The sequence below is a fragment of the Polypterus senegalus genome, chromosome 15 (assembly GCF_016835505.1).
Source record: "Polypterus senegalus isolate Bchr_013 chromosome 15, ASM1683550v1, whole genome shotgun sequence".
In the NCBI taxonomy this organism is placed as follows: domain Eukaryota; kingdom Metazoa; phylum Chordata; class Cladistia; order Polypteriformes; family Polypteridae; genus Polypterus; species Polypterus senegalus.
This window is the reverse complement of record NC_053168.1, coordinates 62,512,950-62,530,399: the sequence shown is the minus strand read 5'-3', so window position 1 is coordinate 62,530,399 and position 17,450 is coordinate 62,512,950. Positions and strand designations below refer to the sequence as shown.

Here is a 17,450-nt window from a genome sequence, read left to right as displayed (position 1 = left end):
GCCCCCTACTGCGACAGCATGTACGTGTACCACCCAATGGACTGCCATCCGAGATATATGCATGTAAGTGAGGTTTAATACTTTCCCTCTACCCAGTGCTTGCCTGTTATCCTGACAAAGCAGGTTTGGTTTTCAGATAATGAACTAATTTCTTAAACATGCATTTTCATTGTAATACATTTCCTAATTTTACTTCTTTGCAGCTTAAAATGTAGCTTCTTTGTTACAGGAATAATGATAATGCATGCCATTTACTCCACTTATCCTCACTTTCACAGTTGCTTTTGTGATCTTCTTAATTAGCTGATCAGGTTTTAGAATTAAGCCTTCAAAAGCATTACTTCAATGAAATGAAAACCAATTTGCCTTCATGGAGACTTTTAAGGCAAATTCAATTCAATTCAATTAGTGAACAGAGTGAGAAGTTGTGAGGGGCCAGAACGTGTCTCAGTAGCATCAGGCATAATGTGGAACCAAGCCCTAGAAAGGATCAATCATGGCACGCAAACCCATATCCACCTACAAGCACTAATATCAAACCCATTTAAAGACACCAGATATCCTCTTTGAGATGTGGTAGGAAATTGGAATACATGCAGAAAACCCTGGAGAAAAATATACAAACTCCATGCTTTGATTATAGATAGATAGATAGATAGATAGATAGATAGATAGATAGATAGATAGATAGATAGATAGATAGATAGATAGATAGATAGATATTCATTTGGACTGGCTAAACATCACTATGAAAACTGATATGCATTAAGAATAGAGAACCCTTGAACCAATGGCATAAATAAAACCAAAAAATAAAGAAGCCACATATCTATGTGCTTCATGTGACATTCCATCTTTTCCCGTATAGACGCATTTGGCCTTTAAGCTATTCAGTATTCCTCAGTGGTGTCCCCTCTTCAATAGCTCAAAGATACAACCAGAGTCATCTCCTGCTTCTCATCCCAGTGCTTCATTTATAAATGGTAGTTTACCCAGTTAAGCTCATTCGAACATCTGATTTCTGTTAGCACATAACAATTAACACTGTAATTAAGGACTGAACCACATTTATTAAAGCAGCTGGGTGTAGACAAACACCATACACAGTACTTTGCATTTTAAATAAAAAAGTACAAGTACCCTAATTTTGTAGCATAAATGGGCATTTTCCCTTATTTTAATAACATATGTCAAGTGTTTCTGTGCAAAGTTGGAATATATTTTATGTAAAATCCATTGAAATGCGAGGTACCCTTTTTCTAAAGGTATCATTATTAGTAAAATGTCAGTAAACTATCCATTACCTCACAGAAACATTCACACAAATCAATGTATACTTGTTGATCCTTCAAATATAAAATCCAATAATTATCCCAGGGTATAGACTGATGAAAAAAGAAAAAAAAATGAATGAATACAATTCTCGTTTGGATTCAAAGCTAACCAATCACTTTGTGCCTATTAAATCATCATTTTCTGTAATTGTACGCTTCTGATTTATTGTATAAATATAAAATTGATGAAAACAACCTACTGTAGGGAAAAATAATGTAAGGTTAGTTAGTTGGGTCAGTATGAGGAGTGATTAAGCATGATTCATTTTTATGTAAAGAGTACTGATAATTAGGTGATCCTTTTAATGCTTTTTCTCATTTGTTTCCTAGAGAACATATTATTCAGGGTCTATAGCAACACAATTCTGTGCACCATGCTGTATTATTATTTCTAAATAATATAATCTGATGGGAGCAGCCTGCAATGACATTTAACCACATCCACCTTTAATAATATCTTGAGATAAATCATATCACAATTCTAGGGAAACATTTATTGTAAAATCTTTTCTCGGTGACTTACAGAAACAGATTTTTCTGACGTTTTCCATTTTTTTAATCAGATAATCAAGATTATGTCCCAGAGCAGACATGTAGCATAAGTAAACCATAATGATAAAATGAGAAAGCAGATTGCTTTCTATTTCTATGCTCACATCCTTGCGTGAAGATATGTGCTTTAAAATGTCATGACCAGAATGGCTGAACGTGGACAGCCAGTGTCGGCCAAAATTATAGAAACTGTCTAAACCAAACATGGACAGGAAGAATAACTTGATTACCTACCTGTTATTTCAAATGTGATTGATAGAAGGGGTGCAACACTAGGCTTCAGCTTGCTCTGAGACTGACTTTCTGAAATAACAGGCAAAACACATCTCTATTACAAGTATGAAATTACATATTAAAGTCACAGAACGCCAGAAACAAAAATTAAATACTGCTTCTTCCTTAATGCCAATTGGTTGCTGGCATCATGAAAATTCTGAGCCAGTATCTATTAATCTGAATGGAAAGTCCTCTTTTCTACACATAATATAGAATTTTATTGAAACTTTAAGCTGTTAAGTGTCATACTTCACAGCAGGGAGCTGCAGCATTTATCTGTTTATCTCTAGGAAAAACACATTTGATGTTATTTCTTAAAGAGATGCACCCTCAAGCATTCATTGAAAGATGGGTTTTCATTTGGTTAGAAAATTCAGCTTAATATTTAGAATTTCGTCTCATATTGATACATTAGAGTGCTAGTTACTGTATATTTTAATAAACTCTTTCTGGCCCGATGAGAGGTTCCTCCATGTGGATTTGAAATATTCCTGTCACACACTGATAAGGATGGATTTCTAAACAGGCCTGATCATTCATGCAGCCGTGGGCTTACAGAACAGCTGGAACTTAGATAACTGCATTAGAGAACAGTCAGTTGCATTTTAATAGCATTTTTCAGTTTACACAAACACAAATCTTTAATTTCTAGGTAAGCAAATTTTCACAAAAGGCTATTTTTTTTGCATTCAGTTTTCTTTTCAGAAATATTAGCACAATGTTTTTTATTTCTATGCTTCTTATTGCTAACCCTTTTTGATGTTATTTACAAATGGTCATAATGCTGTTTTATTGTTGCTTAGTTTAAAATGTGGAGATATTTCAGTATTACAATATCTCTAATAGGTGTTGAAGAAAATGGCAATATAAAAAATGAGAAAAAAGTATAAAAAAGATCTGAAAAAGTAATGCACCTAAAAGGAAGTGATGAATGAAATATGTAGCTACATCACAGTTAGAGCAAAACCAACCAAGGAAGATTTTTTGTCTTCCTAATGCTGAAATAAAGGGGCAACTAGACACTGGACTGGGAGCAAAGCAGGGAACCATGGGAAACCACAAGGATTAACTATACTCATGTATGAGTAAGGAAATAGTTATGTTACCAGTACATATAGAGGTATACTAAAAGGAAAAGTGTGCCACAAAATCAAAATAACAACAGCTAAATAAAAAATCACTAATAAATTAAAAACATTTCAAGAATGGATTGGCAATAAATAAATGGAACTATAGGAGAAATGTGGAAGTCCTGTGATTTTTTTTATTGATACCTTCAGATATGAACTACCTTAATGAGCACTAATTTGTTGTAGTTGTATCAAAGTGATGTGTACTTATTTGTAGCATATATTAAGGACTGTATAATTTGCAGTTTGCAGGTAACATTTTAGTATACGTCTTAAGCGAAATATTATTAGCCAAGATTTGTCTTATATTGTAAACTCATTTATTTTACTTTGCATTTCATGATATAATTTGAAATTACCTTTCTTGTTTTAAAAGTAACAAGCATATATTAAGTATACCTTTGACAAGGTTTTAGCTCATATGTTATGGTAAGAATGTGAAGCTACAAATGTGCAAAAATAGTAAAACTGATTCTTTAAGCACTGGACAAAACAATACATCCAGCTGTCTGTGGAAAGAAGGTGATACGGGATGAGTGCACAGCACTTACAGCTGTAAGTGCAAAAGAAACATAAAAAAAATGGGAAAATAGCTTGTATAATTACAGGCTTCTCTGCATACATGTAACTTGTGTGCTTAAATGCTTGTTGTATATAGAGAGTATTTGTAGGCTTACTGTCACACACGTGTGCATGGGAGGCAGCTTAAGAACTCTAGTGATGGCACTGTGTTCTGATGCCTTCTTTTTACCTCCCCTCTGCAGAACATAAGAATGAAAGCCATTTCACCACTGACGCCACTTCTGTTGTCCGTCCTGCCTCTTCATGCCTCTTCCTGCCTGGAACCCATATGACTGGAAGTTTGGCCATTTTTAAATTAGTTCTATTTTGAGCTCTTGTTGCATGCATTTTGTGCTTTCAGCTACTCTAATTACATGGGATCACCAGGGTAGTGCCCCATCTCTTTGGTATTGTCTTGTCTCCTGTTTACATTACATAACTTCTTATCGAATTAAAAAAACTTATGTAAGCAGCAAACACTTCTTCATGAACAATATTTTGAGAAGACACTCAGATTAGTGTTCCTTACTTTGTTGTATCAAGAAATTTCACTTAACTTTTGTTCTCGAACTTGCTCTAGGCCAAATAACATGGCCATGTGTAAAAATGGGCAGTGATAAATAAATATTGAAATTATCTAAAATTTGCTGAGTGATGGATTTGAAGTAAATGACACACATACCTGAAAGTCAAAATGTAGAAGAAAAATGAATGCAGTAATATGGTTATAATCACACAGCTGCATCAACCCTAAAATTTTTATCCGTTACATGGGTTGTTCAAATTGGAGTTTCTGGCGATTGTTTATTACTGTCCATACATTCACAGCATTCATTTCCACATGTTACGGACTGCATTCATTCCGGATGTTGCGTAGCTTTATACCTTATACAACTGGAGAATATACAGTATGTGCAAGACTGAAATTTGCAAAATCTAAAATGTCATCCTTGAGTCATACATACTGTAGATATAAGAATTACAGTAAAAATCAAAACAATAAAGGATTATATCATTATACTAGGGGGCTCCGCCCCCTGCTTGCTTCACTCGCCCACCCCCGTGTTTGGTTTACTGGATATACAATTTAAAGAGATTGCTAATTTCATGGGAATTGTTACATATGCATTATTTTCACTTTTACTTTAAAAACTTTTGTAAAAAAACAATACTTGTCCTTTATTTCCGTCCCCGGGCATGGTTACATCTCTTTCTCGCAGGACGTATAATGCTGCTCGCGTTGTGAAGGGGGGGCGGCTGAATGCATGCTAAGGAGATGTCATCGGATCATCTGCTGTCTTTCTGCTGCTGGCGAGCTGCCTGTTCTGCTTGTCGCATGTCATTGTTTTATGAGCTGGGAACACATGATGCGTGTCTACCAAAAGCAATCCAACAACTGCTAGGTCAGATGTCCATGGACTTGTTTTAAATGATGGCTCACTGCCTTGTCTCGCATGAAGTTGTTAAAACAATACTTGTCCTTTATTTCCGGCCCCAGGCGTAGTTAAATCTCTTTCACGCAGGACATATAACGCTGTTCACGTTGTGAAGGGGGGCAGCTGCTGTCGCACTGCCTGTCGATCATTTTAAAGCCTGTACAGTCGCTGTGCTTTTTGCCACTTCATGTCTCTGCTGCTCGCATTGTGAAGAGGGGGGGTTAGGGTGACTGAACGCACACAAGGAGAAGTGGTCGGATCATCTGCTGCTAGCATATTGTGTCATAATAATGTCATTATTTTAAGAGCTGGGAGCAAATAAAAGTGTCTCTAGCGGGTAGTTGGATATACAGTTTTAAAAGTTTTTTTTTCTTTGGAATTGTATTTCAGTTTCATTATTTGCACTTGTACTTTAAAGCTTCATTAAAAACAATATTTGGAATTACCTTTTCTTCAAGATCGCATTGAATTTTGATTCCGTTTTTGAAGATACACTGTGACAACGCAACTAATAACTGCCCGTGAGTGAATATTGTTTCTGTTTCTCTAATAAATAATCTGACTTTTTCTAATATTTGTCCCTGTGATTTGTTAATTGTCATAGCAAAAGTTATTCTCACGGGAAACTGTAAACAATTTAATATGAATGGCATATCAAGTTATTGGCGGAATATACACATTACCTTTCTTTTTGCCTATTAAAATTTGCAGCGCCTCTCTGTGATCATAAATATACACCTGACCGAATTGTGTTTTCTTTGAAATTCAACTTGTCGTTGCTTTAACTGTTGCAGTACCACAGATTTTCATAGCGTATGGTCCATTGTTGTGTAAATCTACGTTTTGTGCATTGAATGATGCGAAGGCAAAAAGACTTTGTTTTCTGCTCTTTACCTTTCATTTCTGACCTCGCTTTGTCCTGCTATTTTTTCAATTACACCTGGTCCTGATGATTCATTTTCTTTTGTTTGCGCTAATGCGATCTTTACTATCTTCTTTTTTGATACTGTAGCGACTGATGTAATAAAGTGTCACAAAAGTTTTACTTGAACAATTGCCGACTTCGTAACCCCAAACACAACTTTCTAGCACCCTCTCCAATCCCCCCCTTACCGCATCAATCAATACCCTGTTATCAGTCTTCCGCGCTGTACTCCGCCCTCCCTCAATCGGTCCTAACAGTCACTTAAAACAAAAAAGTCTTCAACCTGGCTGGGACAGTACAATACTTTTGAATTTTACTGCTTTCATATTCTTTAACTTTCTCTGCATGTGTATCACGCCATCGATTGTTTGAGCCTTTCGAATTCCACTGCTTTCATAATCTCTTATCTGCCTTTTTTCTCTCCAACACTTTTGGGTCTCTTTTCTCCGCGCTGCTCTTTCTTCTTTGTTAAGTCATTGGCATTTCATCTAGAACGTATTGTCCTTATATGCTTTATATGTGCTGAGAGCACAGGATCTGTGTGTGCTACGTGCCTTTACACGATTGAGTGTTTTGCTGGCTGTGCTCTTATTTGATATTGTTTGTGTCTCGCAGGTCTTTTAAGTGTCTTCTGAGAGCTTCCAAGAAGATCACGTTTCATTGCCCTTCTTCTCCTTTCCAGGATTTTTTTTTTATAATAGAAAGAAGAGATGTTGCAAGTTATTAAAAACAGATACTGTATACAGTATTTATGAGTGACATATCACTCGCCTCCCTCTCTAAAATGTGTAATTATCTCTGATATCCAGCTTTCTTTAGCAAACTCATTGGAACTAATTTTTCAAAATATGTAAATCCCAGTATAGCTTAACTACAGAAAAGCAATGAGCAGCAAAAAAAGTACAAATAAAGACTGGAACCCTATTGAGAAGGGAAGTAAACATATTTATAATAATATTTTGTCTTTTGTTTACTGTATGGACAGTTTTGGCACAACTTATAAATCTCAAGTACTCCTCCTGTACTGTAAGGCACACTTACCTTCCTTTTCTTTGAGTGTATTTAGGTAGGAAAGAAGATCTTCATTGGATTGCACACAGTACACTTCTCTGCTCTGAACTCCCCCTCCACAAAGACCTGTCTGATTTCCTCGTCGGCGATCCTGTTGACTCAATAAAGAGTCGACACGACATTCACTCCATTCTGTTGCTCTCCATGAATATCTAAAGGAAATAAATATAGTTAATCACCACCCTAATCAAAGTCAAGAGGGTAGTTAATATCAAAATCTGTTTTTCTCTCATAGTGTATTTGCATTTTGGTTATAATGAAAAACACTTTTACAATTGAACAGCGTCACCGAGATATTAATCACCAGTCCATGAGCCTTAAAGGCAAGTGTTTATAAATGTTTTACGAAAATAACAATAATTCATGGACGTATCATAAATATAGTATTAAAACATTTGATACAAATATGTTAATTTAGTTGATAAAAAAACAGAAGATTTTACATTTCATTTGCTGATAGAAAGACAGTGCTGAAGAAGATATCAACTTGTGACAATTTATTTATTTCCCTTATTTGTTCCCCATGTCAATCTGTCTATTCCCTATACAATCCTACACCCTTTGAACAATCTGGACCAATATTTACATAGTTGCTATACAGACAAATTAGACTACTTTAAAACCTAAAATTTTGACTCTGTTGGTCCCGATGTTTTTTTTGTTTTGTTTTGTTTTTTTCTTGTGTGCTACAGCTGGAAAACCTGTGTCACTGGTTAGCTCAGAGCAAGTGAAACATCCAAACAGACTGATGTCAGACTAGCAAACAGAATGACAGAAGCTTAACATTACTTACCTGGGCAATGGCGCATGTTGCTTCTATCTATTGTAATATAAAAAGAAATGCTATGTGCTTTTGCAGGGGGTGTTGGATGAAGCTTGATTGAGAGTAGAAGTGAAGTACAACACATAGGAGAATAAAAGAGTTGTTTAATTCCTGCTTTTTTCAGCTTTTCTTCACAATTTAAGCACTATGAACTGTCCACCTTGACAGCACTCATGGTTACAACCCAGCAAGGAGCTACCACAATTTTGGAATCCAATCTGAACCAAAAAGAGCAAGTTCTTGACTCATGAGGGCAGAGACTTTGATAAAGCAGCTAGCAATATCAACAGGGTCGCTGTTTAAAAAATACATAAACCTATGCTTTCTGTCCTTAACCCATTGTACAAATATACCCAGGTGGCACCAGGTACTTTGACTAGTAGATATATAAATTAGCCAATGCAATGTAATGATAGAAACTACTTGTCTGTTATTGTTCTGGAGTTATTCAGACTCTAAAGCTCTTAGCTTAAAGGCAAAGATAAAAGACTTGAAAAGTAGAGAGAAGTCGAGGAAGTTAAAAAAATTTAAGGAGCAAGTAGTTTCGTTGTAAGAGGACAGGCAAAAGGTCAACATACTATGAAGTCAAAAACAAAACCTATCATAAGAAACTAAAATATGAGATAAACTGAGGTTGAAAAGCAAAGCAACAGTTCTGACAATCTCATAATCCTTTCCTTATTTTACTGATAACTAACCAAAAATGTGCAAATATACAAATTTTTTCTACATCCTTGGACAAAATGAGTACTGTGCTGTGCAATGTGATGTCATAATTTATCACAAAGCAACGATAAAAAACATGACCTGAAACAACAATTCCAAAATGGCAATACCTAAAAGAAATAAGAAAAATAAAATGGTCCCACAAAGACATAAAAATATAACATAAATGTGTAATAATCAGAATGAGCAAAGCAAATAAAAAATATATTCCGAATAAATTGAAATGGATAAAAAAATTGTGATTACTGTGTTTCCAAGATGTGGTATAGCTAATGCACAAGAAACAAAAATAAAACTTTGTAGACCATTCTAGGTCATGCTTACTGTCCATTCATTCTTCTGTATACAATGCCATGAACAGGACATCCATCCCCAGCAACTATCTGAAGCATCTCCTGGAGAAATCCTAGGAAAGCCAAGAAATATAATCCCTTCAAGGTACCCACGCTCCTCTTGAGCACCTGTGAGCTGTGCCGAGAACAGTCCATGTAGGGTATGTAGAATGCATTATCACTAAATTTCAAAATTGCTACTCAATCTGGGAAAGCAGTGGTTGCACAATAAGGTGCTCTCTTGTCACTCAACAAATTCAGAAGCAGGATCTCAACATCCAAGTACAGGAACCTTGTTTTAGGTTCATGATTTCTTTCTTGGTCACTATCCAGATCCGGTGGCTATAGATAGGGAAATAATTGTACAATAACTGGTAGATTTAAAGTTTCTTCCAAGGACTTACTATAACTTAGGCTTCATGGACAGTGTGTAGCATAATGTTTGCAAAACTGCTGCTGCCACATTAATTATTTTCAGTCTCTCATTCTTTAATTTGGGACAGCTGCTGCCCATTAATTTGTAGAGAGCAAGCCACTCTTTTCTGGGAGATTGGCTGTCTTTTACAGAGGCTCTGTTTATTTATACATGCTTACAAGTTTTTGATATATTTTTTAAATTACTAATATAAAGATTAGATGTGACTAGAAATTTATAAATGGATTTTAAATTGACAACATGCTGCGGTCATTGCAAACTCGAGTGTCAACTGACTTTCAGACAATTTGCGAATGTGAAAGAAGTCATAGGGTGAGTGAGGGGAATCTGCAGAAAACCATATGTCTGCAAGACCTGTAGAAGTAAAACACTCTGAGGAAAGTAAAGTAGGGGGAATATTAAATATTCTCACAATTAGCTGGTAGCACTGTGATCACTAGTGCCTAACAAGCTCTGTTACACCATATCGGATTTGTCCAAAGATACAAAGGGCAAAGAGCAAGAACAAGGATAAAAGTACAGTGGAAAGGATTGGGAATGGGACTGTCTCCATATAATGAGGAATAAGATGGAGGAATTGTTATATGTCACCTCTCAGGGTGAGTCATAGCTCATTCATTTACTGTTGTGTTTTGGATATTGTGGAGAATTGGCTTAAACTTGTTCTTCCAGAGGGTATTTTAATGTTGGACCAATTTCATCTGATACAATCAGACAAAGTGGAAAAAAGCAGGAGTCAGATGGGAAGGTAAGTTACATCGTCCTGACTAATGCTTATATTACTCCCTCTGCAAACCGGGACTCAGCAACTAAAATGATTCACTCTGTTACCAACACTGTAATTATGATTTATTCTGAATATGAGGTGACTTTGACTGACTTCCCTTAATATCTGTCATGTGTCTCATTTATAGATACAACAAGCTGCACCCGCTTTATTTAAATACCTTTAAATGTAAACCTGTGGCACAACTGGGCAAATCTGATTCCTCATTCTCCCACTTGGAAGTCTGTTATTACTGTAGATGGCAACAGATCCATTATCATTAGCCGAAACAGAAGTTTGCTAAGATTGTTGTTTGCTATATTTGTATTTTTTTGAGCTTCTAGAGAAAAGCCAAGCAAAAACTAACACGGTACAACAACCTAGTACTTTGAGCTTCTAGAAAGTCTTAATTTTTCCTTGAAGACAAATAAAGAATCAATCAATCAATCAATCTATCTATCTATCTATCTATCTATCTATCTATCTATCTATCTATCTATCTATCTATCTATCTATCTATCTATGTGTCTGTCTGTCTGACTGACTGACTGACTGCCCAATGCATTAGATGCCCTTTTCCTTTGGGCAGTCAAACACAATGTGGAAAAATGTGGGTTACAGGCACAAAGGTTTTATAGGCAGCACAGAATGAATCTACAGATTCACACTCTTATCAGAGGAATCGCTCATTGGTTTTAAAGATTTATATATAGACACCTTGCTTCAAGCCATTAGTCACAGCTCATGATTTCAGACACTGAGACGATAATTTAATGTATGTGAACTAGGAAGGAAGAAAGCTGATTTTCAGCAACTACCAGGGACTCATGGATGTCTTATGCTTGAGTTAAAACATTATTAGCATTGAGTGTGTGAGGGCATGACATAAAACCAGGAGATTAAAGCAAACCATTATATTTAAAAGCTCTGCCATATAAGAATTTTTACGTAGGTTATTAATTTGTTCAATACTGTGTTGGCATGCATGCAATTTCACCAGAAGAATGATGAGAAAGACACAATTCTTCTCTCTAGACTATTCTACTGTGATAGGACAACATAAAGATTAAGGCATTTTCCACATTTCAGGATGCAACAATGGATCTTGAATATGCCTTCAATAACCATCTATTTTTAACTGGCTTAGATCAGTATATCACACTCACCAAAGTCAATCCTGGAAGCATTGGGCATAAGGTACCAAAACACCCTGGATAAGATGCTGATCTGTCAATTTGCTCATCATGTACTCCCACACTCACTAGTACAATGCCAATTTAAAGTCACTAATAAACCTAAAACACACATCTTCTAGATCCTGGAGGAAAAGTAACAGCCTCAAGAAAAAATCCAGACAAATTTAGGGAGACAGTTTTGTAATGGCACTGACATGTTGCATCAGCCTTGAGATGAGACAGCACCACTTTGAGTGTGCATTGCATCATGTAAATGAGCAGCCTTAGAGCCAACTGCAGAGAATCCTATAAAAACGGCAAATTTGCATATGAATTCCAAATTGTGCGTCAACTGGGAGTGGTCCTTTAAGGAGTGAGCTACCCAAAATAACATTGTAATGAGTGGGAACCATATAAGTACTTGGCGTTGGCACTAAATTGGTGTCAAAATCAAGAACTCAAGGAAAACCTACTGTCCAATTTAGCAAAGCATCAAGTGCCTCAGACACCAAAATGGACTTGCTGGGCACTTTTGAACGTTTGCTGGAGAGTCTTGATGCTGAGTTCTTAAATGCCATTTACAGCTTCAGTACAGGGAGAAGACAGATGAGGGACTGCCACCTTTGCTTTTCCATCTGTTAAGGTCCATTTGCCTGGGTGTGTAATCTCCAGTGGAGCTTCAAGTTCACGCAGGTTCAAGGGAAAATGTGTGGCAGATGGAGTTGACACTGACCCCTGGTAAGCAAGGCAGATCATAAAGGTGTTACAGAGCAGTCATAGTGGAGGAATCTCAAAGCGGAGATTTGGACATGGAACACCATTTGCAGTTCAGTGAAGGAAGACAGCCAAGATATACTGTAAATTTGCAGATCCATGCAAGGTGGTTTGCCTACCCACACATGATAGACAGATTACCGCACAGAAATGAAGTTTAACACCCTTGCTACACCACATGACAGCACAGCACTCAACATTCCTGCTGTGCCATCTGACAATTAATTGCCTAACACTAATGTATATTTGCTGTGTAAACGAAGACCACCTCATCATTTCAAAGAGTTTGTGTAGCACTGTATGGAATTGGAAGGACTATGTAATGGTGCTAACAAATTGCATCAGCCTGAGGAGAAGTTACCACCACTATGAGCTGGTGTTCCATCATGTAAATGATGCTGTGAAGCCTGTAAAATTCCAACTTGTGTGACAACATCGAGCAGTCCTTTTAAGGATATTAAGCTAAACGAAAGAGTGATGTAATCTATATCGGCATTTGGCACCAGAACTACAATATGTGCTAAGTGCTAAGGCACTGATTTGAACCAAGGACTCTGGAGAAACAGCACTAGCTATTGTGCCACCATGTCAACTCAGAATATGCATTTTTTTATTATTTCATACCTATAAAGGAAGAATATAAGAAACATGTATGGAAATGAACACTTTCATAACATTATCTAACATTTGCTTTATTGCCAAACTAGACAAGTATCACTCAATCCACCCAAATACCATATTCCACAGTTTTACTTACGAAGCACATGGTGGTATGCCATCGCCCTGAGGGGCACATGGCTCTCTATCCTCAAGTTCTGGACATTCAGCTCCTCCTCCCACAGGAAACTGCTTTACTGTTCGGTTTCTGGTGCGCCATCCTTTAGGTGAGGTCATATCATAGCAATCCTTTGAACATGGGCCCCATTCGGACCACTCGGTTACCTCACAGTCCTTTGTCAGGACACAAGACTGGAAGGATACAGGAAGTTTATCTTGGGTACAAAGGCTGTAGAAGAAAATCAAAAAACGAAAAAAATCAGAAATGTAAAAGGAACTATAGTACTGTCAATTCTATTTTACATCAAATAAAATAATATCAATATGAAATGAATTCTTTCCTTGATTAAAATTTAACATTTAATTTTTAAAGAGAACACCATAGGTTATGAAATGTTGGCTGGAAGTAACCCCATATTATATCAAATTCATTAATTTTCCAGAATCATTTTTTATCATTCACTTTGCATGAAGCCTGAGTTTGAGTCTTCAGCATGTAAAAGTCAACCACTGGAAGAGCCATTAAGGAGGTTGGGGGGATGCACACACCCCAGACCACATCCTAACATGGATATATATATACTGTGGCGGACAGCCGGATCCCATGCCTGGCCAGGACGCCCCTTCTATTTATGTTCCGGGGGAGCAGCCAGGGGCTCCTTAGTATGTTCCTCGGAACGCTTGGTGGCAGCCCTCCTGGGTTACATAGGGGCCATAGGTGTTGGACTTTAGGACTCAGACCTATTGGGCTCCATGGCCACTACCCGGAGGAGCTGCATGGCTTAACGAGCCCTTGTGGACTGGAATGCAGCCACACCCGTAAGTGCAGCCTAATTAGGCCAATTACCACCTGGAGCACTTCCGAGAGGGCTACAAAAAGAGCCGGCAGCCACTACTCAGGAGCAAGAATTGAGAGGAACAGGACGAGGTTGCTGGGAAGGAGTGGTGGTACAAGGAGAGGTGCAGAGGTCTGTTAAGTGTTTTTTGGGACTGTTTTGGGCCTGTGGGACACAGGGAAGGCGTGTCCCATGGCTAAAGAGTTTAAATAAAACCTGTGTGTTTAAGACATTGGTGTCGTGTCTGTCTGTGACCGGGCTATACTTTACTATCTATATATATATATATATATATATATATATATATATATATATATATATAAAGTCTGATCACTCATTAACAAAGTCTGATCACGCATGTGAAGTAGCTTGAAAACAACAGAAGAAAGATCAGTCAGTCAGTCATTTTCCAACCCACTATATCCTAACACAGGGTCACGGGGGTCTGCTGGAGCCAATCCCAGCCAGCACAGGGTGCAAGGCAGGAACAAATCCCGGGCAGGGCGCCAGCCCACCTTAGGGCACACACCAGGGACAATTTAGGATCGCCAATGCTCCTAACCTGCTTGTCTTTGGACTGTGGGAGGAACCCGGAGCACCGGGAAGAAACCCACACAGACACGGGAAGAACATGCAAACTCCACCGTGCTGCCCTAGAAGAAAGATCATTTAATAGAAATTCTGAAGTAAAAGTCTTAAAATTTGATTTCAAAAAAGTGGCCTTAACGTTCGGACGAGACTTAAAAAGGAAACGAAGATCTGGTAAAACTAAACCACCGGCCATGTAACATTTGAAATTTGAATTACTCTGACATGTCCATTACTCTTCTGTAAATGCTAATAACCAAATATATCCTCCACTCACTGATGCAGTCTCACAACCTGAAATGGCACTAACGTGACAAAGTTTTTTTTGACAAACCTGCTTGGAAAAATGTGCTTTTTATAAAAATGTATTGTATATTAAAGCATTTAATATTCACTAATTCCTGAGGAAATGGTATGATCTTTTGATTTTTCTAGAAATAGTTTTAAGCAGTATTTATTTATTTTTCAATTAATTGACAGAAACTGTAAGTGAATACATTTAGCATGTAGGTACAACAAGATAAATCTGGGGGTCCATAATAATCAGACCATTCTTTATAAACCCACACTAAAATCCCCCAAAACCAATACAATTCCCCCATTTATTGTTGACTTAGATGGAAATCCCCTCTCTGCTGCAACATGAAATTGTAGCTATGAACTGTACATGTTTTGAAAGTTAAATATGTGGAACTTCTGGCTTTCTAATTTATATCCCATTATCAAATCACACTATTGCTCATTAATTAAAAGAAAAATTAGGTGTACATAAGAATTATTAAAAGAGACACACATGAAGAACAAATACCCATAATATCTTGTTAAAACTCCAAGTACAATATTTTTTTTAGATAAGGAAATATCCTCTTTAGTTTTACCTAATAAAAGTTCAGTACTTAGCAATTTAAGTTGGAAAACAAATGGTGATACTTGAAAACATTTAAACTCCTGGGTGTTGTATGGCAAGACAAAAGATGAGAACCTCTGAAATATATTACAGAATGCAATGTAAAAAAAGCATCCATTGTGTACCCATCTGTCCAGTAATTCATAACAGTACTAGTGGCAAACCCTGCAGAATTCTCTTTGCTTTGAGCTCAGCGAAACTTGCAGAAATCTGTGAGAAATTTGACAAACTCACTCAAGCGGGGAGGAATAACTGAACTAGTTTTTAGTGTATTATAATGGTGCAATGGTCTTTTAGGTATCCCTGACAGCTAAGGAAACGTCTGCCAACTATGCTGGGCTGATTATTGTGGAAAAAATATGAGCTGAGCTGTGAGGTTGTAGTCCTAACCACAGCGCCACTGTATCCCTCTGAAATAAAATTAATAGAATTAAGGATCAGACTAGTACATTTTGTAGCAGACAGGAAGTATTAATTCACTAAGGTTTGCTTCCCGCAGATTCAATAGCAGGTATTCACCTCTCTCGAACCTCAAAGCACAGTTTATTTTTCGCTGATGCTTTTGCTTGTTCACTGCCACTGCTATTAATTAAGCACAACACTAAAGTATATGTGTTCTTTACTCCATCCTGTTTGCATCAACTGCACAACTATTAAAGAGGGTAGGCTCACATATCACCCACAGGTCACATATAGGTCCATTTAAAAAGACATTACCTTAAGGCACAAAGCATTATGTTTGTCTATGGTGAAATTACAAGAAAATATTTCATGAACAAGGACACCAGCAAACACAGCATATTCACTGTGATGAGCACTTTGTCGAATTTTTCCAATCAACACTAAATAGCACCACATTGCCACAAGACTATTCCTCCACATGCTATACTCCTAGAAAATGGAAAAGCACAAGTGAGGAGCGTAAGAGTTCTTGCCGATATGTACATTCTGTGCTAGGTGAGAGCATGTGGTGAGAATTGAGGGTGGAAAGCTAACAACCTTGCCAACCAGTTCAAAAGTCTTGCTTTGCGACTGTAATTAACTGATCCTAAATGGGGTAGCAGACCAATGCAGGGCACATTCATTCACACTCAGAAAGCAACAAGAAGTGGGAAGTTGGGAGTGCAATTGCCAGCTTCTCAAGCTAGCTTTTATTGTTTGGGCAGCCAAAGCAGAGTACCCAGAAAAATCCCCTGCCAACATAGCACAACTGTGTAAAGGTTACCCTGGCTACGTTTTTCATACTGGACCCTAAAGCATGGAGCTATGAGGCAGCAGCAGCACTAAGCAATGTGAACAAAACTGGTCAAGTCCAGTTCGGTCTATTATTACATAGTTTTCATTCATATACACAAGGTGCTGACTTGGAAGTAGGGATACCAGAAAAAGGAAATAAGCGCACATGCTGCCAGTACTTGGGGATGTCCCCAAAAAAAGAATACATAGCTTTTGTTGTTGATAAAAGAAAGCAGCCATCCTAAGACAAAGCTTGGGGTGCAGGAAAACCAGAGATCATAAAAGACTACTGAAGAGTAGTAGGTACCTAAACTTTATAGTTTATTCTCTGACATTGAAATGATGCCAGAATTATGTGACTTCCAGAGCTTCCTGCTGGAATGACTTAAACTTTAGAGTAAACACTGAGTTAGAAATGAAACTGAAAGTCATAATATGGCCAGAGACAGTAATAAGAATATGATCGGAGAGAGAGGCAATGCTGATTGCAGTTAGAAATGAACAAACCTTTAAACAGCTTAGTGTGGAACTGACCTCCTTTCCGAGAATCCTTTGGTGGCTGTCTTCGGTTATGTGGTAATTGAACATAATTCTTGCAAATTATCCTGTGCTGTGTATTTATTTTAATCCCATTTTTATCCTGTTTTATACTTTTGTTTGGTTTGGACTTTATGTTCTGGGTCAGAGAGACATTAAAAGCAAACTGCAGCAGCTGACATCTGTAACTAAATGTACAGTATATTTCTGCAGACTTCACACACATCTAAATGCTAATAAAAGCACATGGGA

At 37.3% G+C, this 17,450-nt stretch overlaps 1 protein-coding gene across 1 annotated transcript in view; it reads right to left on the bottom strand.

Moving 5' to 3' along the window:
• The window catches only part of thsd7aa (thrombospondin, type I, domain containing 7Aa), a 455,572-nt gene that overhangs the window by 183,746 nt on the left and 254,376 nt on the right, over window positions 1–17,450 (bottom strand). The window contains exons 3-5 of the mRNA XM_039736556.1: window positions 13,075–13,323; window positions 7,256–7,437; window positions 2,121–2,189 (exon numbers count right to left, since the gene is read on the bottom strand). Coding sequence (XP_039592490.1) covers window positions 2,121–2,189; window positions 7,256–7,437; window positions 13,075–13,323 — 500 coding nt within the window. The remainder of the gene's footprint in view (window positions 1–2,120; window positions 2,190–7,255; window positions 7,438–13,074; window positions 13,324–17,450) is intronic.